The 10,825-nt window shown below is 39.2% G+C and overlaps 1 protein-coding gene across 1 annotated transcript; it reads left to right on the forward strand.

Moving 5' to 3' along the window:
* The first annotated feature begins 566 nt into the window (after positions 1 to 566).
* chrne (cholinergic receptor, nicotinic, epsilon) lies at positions 567 to 9,998 on the forward strand. The gene is given in 14 exon segments (XM_085175632.1): positions 567 to 1,059; positions 6,090 to 6,223; positions 6,426 to 6,470; positions 6,596 to 6,610; positions 6,612 to 6,650; positions 6,653 to 6,708; positions 6,804 to 6,959; positions 7,062 to 7,162; positions 7,289 to 7,489; positions 7,915 to 8,029; positions 8,135 to 8,249; positions 8,324 to 8,531; positions 8,691 to 8,824; positions 8,946 to 9,998. Coding segments are annotated over 14 exon segments (1,554 nt in total). The 5' UTR covers positions 567 to 992; the 3' UTR covers positions 9,114 to 9,998.
* Positions 9,999 to 10,825: the final 827 nt, after the last annotated feature.

Consider the following 10,825-nt stretch of genomic DNA (forward strand, 5'->3'; position numbering starts at 1 on the left):
CGAGCCTTTCTGCCTCTGAGCTCTGAGTGCGAGACACACAATCTGCCTTCTGGAGGCTCCAGTTACCTTAAAGAAGCTCAACTCTGTTTCCCCAATTGTATATTTAGAAGTACATCACATACTGTGCAACTCACATGGCACATTCCAAAAATCAGTCTGTTGCCCTTGCCACTGCAAAGAGACACTCCTTAGATTAATCACAGCCTTTATTATGACAACAAATCTAGTCTCTGCATTTTAAATGAATAGCTAAAACAACCTGACAGATCAGACTCTTGGGCTCCCTGGTTTCATGAGGTTTATGTGAAGCCCTCTAACCCCATTATTCTGCAGACACTATCTCACCGCTGAGGTCCTGCAAGGTTTACTGTAAGAATCAATACTCTGGGCACGCATAGGAGGTGTGCACCACCAGTCACCTGTTCACCCTGCTGTAACCTGTGGGATTTCGCCATTTCCTGCAGAGATCTTTAACACTGACACCACAATGTTAAAGTTCTATGCGGGTCTAGTGGATACAAAGGTGAGTGACAGATCAAAGAGGAAACACCAACCACTAATCCTGTCAGTGACACTGGCCCAGTGCTGTGCACTGACCATACATCGATCTGACAACTGAAATTTTCTATCCTGATGACGCGAGTACTCCTGCTGTATAAGGTCTCGCTTACAGGTCTCATTGCTACCTTCAGAAATATCTGGAATATCCTGGACACTCCTAGTTTTTCTCTAATGTTGTAGTTGCTATCTAATGATGATGATGATTATTATTGTGGGTGCCTGGAGAGTGACTGGAAGTCCTGGTTTAGTGCTTTCAGCTGGTGTGTAATCTGAACCCCGGATAGTGACAGCCGTGGTGGGTGACAGTCAGGACGTTTGGTAGGGGGATTTAGAGCTCTTCATCTGCCTTCAGTCTCGCTGTCTTTCTGTATCTCACTTTATATTTCAATATAGTGCAGCACAGCACAGTACAGTGCAGAGCAGCAGATACGATGGCAGTGCATAGTCTTTGGATAGCTTTCGGAGTTGTAACTATTCTTGGGACTTTAGCGGGACTGGGTAAGTGACGCACTTGCAAACTTTTGGCACATCCTCGCTGACTGGCAGGAAAGTAATGTCTGTATTGACTGCGGCATGTCATGTGCACAGAGATAACCAGCTCTTCTTGTGGTGACTGGCAAGGTACAGAAAACCTGCTGTACTTTAGACCTCATGAAAACATGTAAAAAGTTGTAGAGGCAAACTAACACAGCTGTAAACTTGCATATATTGTTTTAAACTGGAAGCAGTAATTTTTCTTCTGTTGATATCATATCTGCAACTTCTCTAACAAGGATTTTGTAGACTGTCTAATTTGGCTTTTTTTTGGTGCACACTAGTGAATTAGAATATTTGCTTCCTTTATACTGTTGCACTGTGTTTTTGTGCATGGTATAAAACAGTGGTCCCCAACCCCCGGGCCACGGTCCGTGAGTCGTTTGGTACCGGGCCGCAAGAGTTGAGGCTCGGGTGTGAAATGTATGGTTTTCGGGGTTTTTATCGATTTTCAACGTTATGTTTACTCGGTTTTTCTGGGTCGTTTCACGTGTGTTATGAATAAATCTTCTTTTTTCGGTACCATTACTAGTTTTATTTTCAGCGAAAATATTGTCGGGCATAAACCGGTCCGTGGTGCAAAAAAGGTTGGGGGCCGCTGGAGGTTAACAACATACAAAGTATGACCGTCTATTCCATAACCATCAAGTATAATTGATACAATTAAATAAAAACATAGTCAGTTAACAAATCAGAAGGAAAGCGTAACTTCCTCTATTATTTTTTCATGACAGCAACAGTATGAGAGTGTGTAAGCTGTTCTTAATGGTCCAGATCATTCTTATCCCACAGCACAACTTTACCCCAGGGTTTTTACACTGTTTTTTTTTTTTAACTAGTTGGTTGATTTTCATTTTATCATGTTGCTGTATGTTTTGCAGTTAGGTTTTTGTAGGCCTGTGATGTAAATGTATTAACCTGGAAAGCACTTTAGGCCAACTACTGTTGTTTATTGCTATATAAATAAAATGACATGACAATATGAGGTAAGAGGATGTCATAAAGCTGCAATGAAAGCCAGGAGATGATGGGAAATTGAAAAACAAATACTTGTGATTGCTTATGTCATTATTGAAATCCATTTGTAAATTCAGGATCTAAAGTTATGGTGGTTTGTTCTTGTATTTGAGGGGGGAAAGGTTTCTTGAATCCAGCTATTTGGTGGATATCACATTCATTACCAAATTCCTCTCAGACCAAGTACAGGTATGTGTAAGTGTCAAGCTGAAATATGGACTCTCAGTTTTTGTATTGATACATTAAAGGAATAGAAATCAAAGATTAAAATGCTGGAAATATGACTTGTGACTGTGGAACATCACAGAATAATGATAGAATCTCTTCATGCCTTGCACTTCAATAGAGGACTGTAGGAATTTTGAGATTAAATTGACACTGTTGTTACGATTCGATAGCAGATAACCAGATGAATTTATGATCTTGGTATGAGGTCAAATGTAATCCAAGTGTGATATCAGGAATCTCTGCTCCACCTCGGGTGTTAGTGTTTGTCTTCAGAACACGATGCGCTGGAATCCTCTTAGGAAGGTACCGGACACTTCTTCTTGTTTCTCTTCTTTTCTAAATCACATTAAAAGATAACGCACACATGCACATGAGGAATTACTGTCAAAATGTCATTTTTTGTGTCTAAAAAAATAAATTACATTTTGACAGTAAACAGAATTTTGAATGTTGCTCATAGGACAGGAAGACACTATCAAGAGACATTAAGAACAGTATAGTGACTAAAATTCCTTGTACTGTTTTACTGTATGAATAATGAAGGAGCTTTCTCACCCTAAATTTCAGAAAACCATGTGGGCCTTTTTATATAGATGGTAAATGGTAAATGGTCTGTATTTATATAGCGCTTTACTAGTCCCTAAGGACCCCAAAGCGCTTTACATATCCAGTCATCCACCCATTCACACACACATTCACACACTGGTGATGGCAAGCTACATTGTAGCCACAGCCACCCTGGGGCGCACTGACAGAGGCGATATAGCCACAGGATTAATGAGCCATTGTCTGTCCTCGGCCACAAAATAAAATCTGAATCTCAGACGATGTTTTCCTTGGCCAGGCAGCACAGGAACTATAACCTGGTATGGCTAATGAAGCCTGGCTGCTATCAACACATCCCCACACGCTTCCTGAATGAAAATCGGCAGGTTTTCTCATGTGTAGGGATTTTCCATAATAAACCTTCCTACGCCACACTGAGAAAATATCCAAAGAAGGGGAAATATGTAGGCCAAAAAAGCGTGTGAGGCAGTCACTGAATGAGGCAGAAACCAAAGCTGCCTGATTGAAACAAACATTCCCAGAGATAAAAAAAGATACCATGACTGCCCCTGCATAGTTTCTTTTATACTCCCCTTAGAGCTCAGGCAGCATGTTAATGTGTATTAACTCATCAATTGCTACACAATGTCTGTCTTCCCTGCATTCATTCCTTGTATTGTATTTGTGTGTTGCACAAATCAGATCAGACAGAAATTGTCACTGAAGTCTTCTTTATCGCCCTCTCCGTATTTTATTTTGTTCTGCATGCTTGATAATAATAATAATGGATTGGATTTATATAGTGCTTTTCAAGGCACCCAAAGCGCTTTACAATGCCATTATTCATTCACTCGTGGAGGCAAGCTACAGTTGTAGCCACAGCTGCCCTGGGGCAGACTGACATAAGCGAGGCTGCCACATCGGCCCCTCTGGCCAACACCAGTAGGGTAGTGTCTTGCCCAAGGACACAATGACAGAGAGCCCGGGGATTGAACCGGTGACCTTCCGGTTACAGATGCGCTTCCCAACTCCCTGAGCCACGGTCGCTCATCATATTGTCATCAGCTCTCAGATTTCTATCAGGATATTCCAGGTTAGGATGCATTGCTCAGGAGTTCTTGCAGAAAAAAATGATCTCATTTTTAGGGACGTGGTGATTCTTACTGGTTTCACTATAATTTGATGGCTTTTTGTTTACATGTGAGAACTCTGGTGAGCTTAGAGTTTGGATCATTATGGCCCTGAAGTATTGTTTGAAACTGTTTGCTGGCTCTTGCATATACTATGGCTTTGTTATATCACTCAGCAAATAATTACTTGTAAAATCCATCTGCCAGTTCAAAAAGCACTTAGTGGTTTGACTCTCATCAACATCTCTGACTTGCTCAGTGTCTGTAACCCAACTAGACCTCCCAGGTCATCAGCTGCAGATCTTTTCCCAGAATAAGATAGAATAAGATCCAAGTATGCTGACGGTGTTTTTACTTACTGTGGTCCTGTTCTTTGGAACAAAACTACCTGCACCAACTATGTCTACATTTAAAAATGAACATTAAAACCGTTTTATTCTCACATACTTACAGTGTTTGAGTGTTAATTTGTATTCTATATCTTGTAAAGTTTTGGTTTTATTACCTCAAAACATAGTAGATCTACATACATTTTTAGCTTTTTTTTTTATCAGTAAGCACATTGTGTTTATGTGGAATGAAATGTGCTATATAAAATGAAAATAATAATAAAATAATAAAACTGACACAGTTTGGAAAAAGTAGTGTGTTAGCATTCAGCAAAATCTTTAACAGGGATATTGTAATGTTTACTTAGCTTCTTACTGACCTTCTCTGCCATCATCATAAATCATGAAGTAATAAAATATATATATATATAAATATACATATTGACCACTTTGATCAAATATCCCTTCAATGGTTGCCTGCAGGCTCTGCCTCTAATTTCCAAACATCACTCTCCCGTCCCTCTGTCTGAGCTAACCTATTGTAGTGTCAACAGGAAATGATGAGGTCAAAAACTTGACACCATATATTTAACTCACCCTTTGACTGACTGATATTTAGAAATATACTGCATGCTGTGCAGCTCACGAGGCACACTTAAAAGTCCGACAACGTATAACTTCTGAAGCCATCCATTTACTCAGTACAGACACACTATGTTCTGCTTACTGTACCCAGAATGAGTTCTTGTACCTAAAACTAAGCAAGATCATCATAGTGTCTTTGCAGCTATCCATCATTAACAAAGCTTGTGATTAATAACCTGGCATAATATACAGCATAAGGAATATCAAAATACCAGTTTTTGTTTTAATCAATGATGAAATTAGAGGGAAAATTGCTTAGAAAGTCAAATGTTCAAACACAAATTGCTGTATATCACATCTCATATTTCACTGTTACTTTTATTCATTCATCCTTCTTATATCCAGAGTCATCTATTAACCAAGCTCAATAAGAAGAAATTGACCAAGCCTTAAGAAAACAAAATCATATGGGTAAATTACTGTTCAAACTAAGTGACATATTTGTGCCTGACTGGGGCACCTTGACCCAGGATCTCATGGGAAATGACATATTTTCTGCTTTGTATTACTGTCACCATTTTTGCCAAAGGATAACACTGATGATTATTGTAGATGACCCGAGTTTGACTTAAAGTCCCACTTGAGAGTTTTTGATAGGCCACTATGTAATGTGAGCTATGGATAGTGACAGCTGGGACAGAAGAAGCAAGAGGTCGGAAATAACCTCCATTTAGTCTCTCCTAGTCTCTCTTGACCTTTGTTTGGGTATATGGTCAGGAGCAGTAGTAGTACTCAAGGAGTACAATGTAAAGGCAATGACGGCGATTTTTAGCATAATCTTTGAACTCTGGAATCATAGATTGGCTAATCTCTAGAGTTTGTAGCCCAGCTGACATAAGCTGAGAGATTGCCATTCTATCGTAGAGCTATAAACATAATATCTTCAGTTACAATAAAATAATATTTGTCCTTGTTAATATTATTGGAGAGTACTGATATGCAGATATCCAAACTTATGGAACTGTATTGCATGGACATCGCAATGTAACAACAATACAAACAGAAATATTATAAAGTACGAAACCTTTTGCACAACAGTATCTTGTGTAATAATAACCAGATATATTCTTATGTAATTTTGATACTTTTCTTCATGCAGTGCAATGTAATCAGGAGACAGAGCTGATCGGGGACTTGTTCAAAAACTACAACAAGAATATACGTCCAGTATTACATCCTGAAGACAAAGTGGGGGTTCAGATCAAGCTGACCCTCACTAATCTTATTTCCCTGGTAAAAAGCTTCATTTTGCTACTTTAGCAATAATTCTTTTCCACATATTAAGAATGTATGAGCATTACTTAAGGGTGGAAACATATTCAAAAGCACTACGGTTAAAAAATGCGATTAATAATAATCTCTCTGGTGTGCATTTATCACAGCCACTATCACATGAGCTACACAGCTCAATCGATCTCTTCTCTCATTCCTACAGAATGAAAAGGAGGAGACTCTTACAACCAATGTGTGGATTGAGATTGTGAGTTGTATCTCTCTTCTTGGTTGTCATTTTCCTTTCTTTGTTGAGAGTTTTGGTAGAAGGTATTTCTCCCTCGTCTTTGTCCAGCTTTAAATATCACTGCTGATCTTTTTCTCAAACCACAGCAATGGAAGGATTACCCGCCTTGCCTGGAATGCATCTCAGTATTATGGCATTAAAGGTTATTCGTGGTCCCGTGCAAAACTGTCTGGCTTCCCGATATAGTTCTTGAAAACAAGTAAGGCAGTAACAAAAAGGAGCGCAATTCTGTCTCTTTTGTTTTTTGCGTTCTGGACAGTTTGTTTGATAACCGGTTCTGGTCTTTGTCCACAGCATTGATGGCAAATTTGATGTGGCCTACTATGCCAATGTGTTGATCAACAGTGTTGGTGAGATTTACTGGCTGCCTCCTGCTATCTATCGCAGCACATGTGCCATTGAGATCACCTACTTTCCGTTTGATTATCAAAACTGCACACTTGCATTCAGGTGGGATTTATTTATCATTTGAAATCTACGTTTATACTATATGTAAGTCTTTCTTTATGCATTTGCTTCTATTAAACTTTGGCTTGATTGCCACAACCGTAGATCCCAGACTTACAGTGCCAATGAAGTGGATCTTACCTTGGCTGTTGGAGAAACGGGGGAGATTATTGAATGGGTGGACATTGACCCTGAGGCTTTCACAGGTACTGTAAATACACCATCCATCCATCCATCCATCCATCCATACCTCAGTCCACATTAACAATCATAATATTCAAGTTTTGAAAGCTTACAATTCCACTTCAGGTTTCTGCATTTACACCCTTTAGAGAATGGTGAATGGGCCATTGTCCATCGTCCAGCCAGGAAGATGATCAACAGTCGGTATTCCCCAGATGACCTGGAGTATCAGGAGATCTTGTTCAATCTGGTCATCCAAAGGAAGCCGCTGTTCTACATCATCAATGTTATCCTGCCCTGTTCCCTTATCTCGTCTCTGGTCGTACTGGCCTACTTCCTACCTGCACAAGGTCAGTAAAGTCAATGCTTTTGCTGTTTCACTACTAAAGTTTGAAACATGCCAGATGAACACATTTGTCTCATAATTTTCTGTATCCAGATGTAAAACAAAACAATAATGAACTTGATTTGCTCTCCATAATAATTTTAAAACGATTTGGACTTAGCCTTTTTATTGTGTTTGTCACTAATTAATAAAAACTAATCACTAACTGCTAATTCAAAAGTAACTGAACCACAGAACCTAAAGGTTTGACGTGGAAAGCATTCAGCTAAAGCTCTAAGACTGATGTTACTGTAATACAGCTGACTTTTAAGTCTTAAATCATGAAATATTACAAAGCATTACTTGATGCCTGAAGTAGATGAAAGAGAAGAATGTCCTTTTTTTTTTTTTTTTGTCCAACCGGTCTAACTCTCTGCTGCTCCCTCACAGCTGGAGGACAGAAGCTGACCGTGTCCATCTCTGTTTTGCTGGCTCAGACTGTCTTCCTCTTTCTTATCGCTCAAAAGATCCCCGAGACCTCTCTGTCTGTCCCTCTAATTGGAAAGTGAGTCAGCATGTCCTCTCTGCTGACCCCTGCTGGTTTGTTTTGCTTCAATCCAAACAGTTTGAGCCTGCCCTCCAACAAAGATCTCTCTAATGTCTTCCCCAGGTACCTGATCTTCGTGATGTGTGTCACTACTCTCATTGCTACGAATCAAATTGTAGTGCTGAACTTCTCACTGCGCAGTCCCAGCACTCACAGTATGTCCCAAACCCTCAAACATGTAAGTGCCCTCCACGGAGATGAGTAAACTTGTTTTTTAAAGTGACTGTTGTTAACTTCTATTGCCTGCTGCAGCTATTCTTGAAATTGGTTCCTCGCTTCTTGGGCATGTCTCCGCTGGTGGATGATAGTGAGGTGACAACAGAGGTAAATGGGGTGAGGGAGCGGCGGCGCAGCTCCTTTGGCCTCATGCAGAGAGCAGAGGAATATGTGCTCAAGCAGCCTCGCAGTGAAATGATGTTTGACAAGCAAAGAGAGAGGCATGGTCTGACGCGATCCATTGGTAAGACCGTTGATTACAAAGCAACACTCAGCACAGTCTTTAGCTCACATTTCAGCTCAAATACTTAAATATTTGAAAATCAAAGTAGAAAATGTATCTGGTTTAATTAGTGCTGATCACTGCAAATTGTCATCTAACTCAGTGTCTTCCTCCCTCTAGTGGACAGTATAGATGTCAGCAGCACAGCTAACCTATATAAGAGTTTGGCCCAAGCTGCACCTGAGATTAAGCAATGTGTGGATGCCTGCAACTTCATTGCTGACAGTACAAGGCAACAAAATACCATTGGCTCTGTGAGTGTTTGTTTTTTTAACTCAACTTCAGTGACGTTTTAGATGAGTAATATTTTGCAGTCAATTTTCATTTTATCCTCACTTGAACTTAAGCTTTTGTTCACCTTCTTTCCAACTCAAGGAAATTGAAAGCTGGGTCTTGATCGGGAAAATGGTCGACAAGGTGTGTTTCTGGGCTGCTATTTCTCTATTCATCATCGGCACAGTGTGGATCTTCCTAACAGGACACTTCAACCGTGCCCCAGAATTACCATTTCCAGGAGAGAGTAAAAAATATGTCCCAACTTAAAAAAGGAGAGAAAAGAAATTTGTTTCTGTTTAATGTTTTCAAGGTATATTTTGCCTCGTGCTGTTTATGATGATGAACGCAATGTTGTTCACTGATCCCATGGTTAAGATTCAGGGCTGAGTTAAGTCTGTGTTTAATAACAACAAAACCTTCTGTTTCCATGCTTGTCAAGCACCTGAGCATCAACATTCAACGTTTCTTAACTTCTAAACTAAGTTGTCAGCATTTCTATATTAAATCATCATTATTAAATCACAATTATTTTGTTAGTTTTGGGGTTGAGAATGTATGCAAGCCAGACTTACAGCTTATGGATGCATTTGAAGAAAAAATGTTAAGGGCACTGCACCACTGTGCAAAGGGATTTAATTCTATTGCAGAAAAGGACTTTTATGACTTTGTTTTGCATAACATGAAGCTACAGGCACTGTATGCTTTAACTAAAGAACCCATTTTACTTGCATGACCGTCTACAAAACACTCAGAAAACATATCCCTGCACACATGTTATGTCTTATGGTCATTATCTTTATATGTAACATGAGCCAACCAACTCTAAATCAAAGCCTTATTCTTCTTACTATGACTTATTATTTGGAATGTATTGCTTACAGTAGATGGCTCAGTGGGACACTGTTTGGCGTTAACTGTACCAGGACTTCTTTTTTAAAACAAACAAATTCTTTAGTTTATTACAAAGTGTGTGTTTTAATCTTGAACTGAATGTCTAAGTAGGTGTTTTATATGTTTATACGTCAGACAGTGTGAATCTGCAAAGTGTGGCTAAAACCTAAAACTGTGATCATATTTTTTACAGTTATTTTGAGTGGTGTTACTCAGCTGATTCAATAAATGTGACAGAAATGGGCTAGCAAACAAAAACAAGTCTAAACACGGTTGAGATTTCACACACTGAAGACTTGAATGGTCTATGGTTGTTTTTCTGTTCGTGTCCAGCTGTGTTCAAAGTTACACGGTTGGGTATTTAGGGGAGATATTCTATAATATAGTGTGTTTATGGCAAAAACAAAGGAAAGCTCACATCGAATAAGTTTGGATCTGCTATCAGGTTGTATTCATTTTATAATGTGTCTTGCTTTGCCCCAGTACTCAGAAGCTGTTCAAAGTCAGAGAGAGTCAATATGACTTAAGGGGAACAGATTTCTTTAAAAAAAAAACAAGATAAGGACAAATATAAAGCAGAGATGTGTTTCTGTTAGAGGAGTTAACCTGTAGAATAGTTATGACAGTGATTTAAAAAGGTGTAGTTCATTTTCCTTGTTTAAAAATATGTTTAAAAATAGAGTATTAGAAAAATAATATATCAAGAATGAAAAGAGCAAAAAAAAAACAAAAAACAAAAAACAGAAAAACCTCTTGATTCTTTTGCTTTGATGTAGTTACTTACTAAGGTGGTGGTGTTTTTTCTTGTTTGTTTGTTTGTTTGTTTGTTTTGTTTTTGCTTTGTTTGCCTTCTCTCACCCCAACCGGTCGCAGCAGATGGCCGCCCCTCCCTGAGCCGGGTTCTGCCGGAGGTTTCTTCCTGTTAAAAGGGAGTTTTTCCTTCCCACTGTCGCCAAGTGCTTGCTCATAGGGGGTCATATGATTGTTGGGCTTTTCTCTCTGTATCTATGAAGCGCCTTGAGGCGACATTTGTTGTGATTTGGCGCTATATAAATGAAATTGAATTGAATTGAATTTTATTATTTGCT

Source organism: Neolamprologus multifasciatus, chromosome 10, assembly GCF_963576455.1.
Source record: "Neolamprologus multifasciatus chromosome 10, fNeoMul1.2, whole genome shotgun sequence".
NCBI lineage: Eukaryota > Metazoa > Chordata > Actinopteri > Cichliformes > Cichlidae > Neolamprologus > Neolamprologus multifasciatus.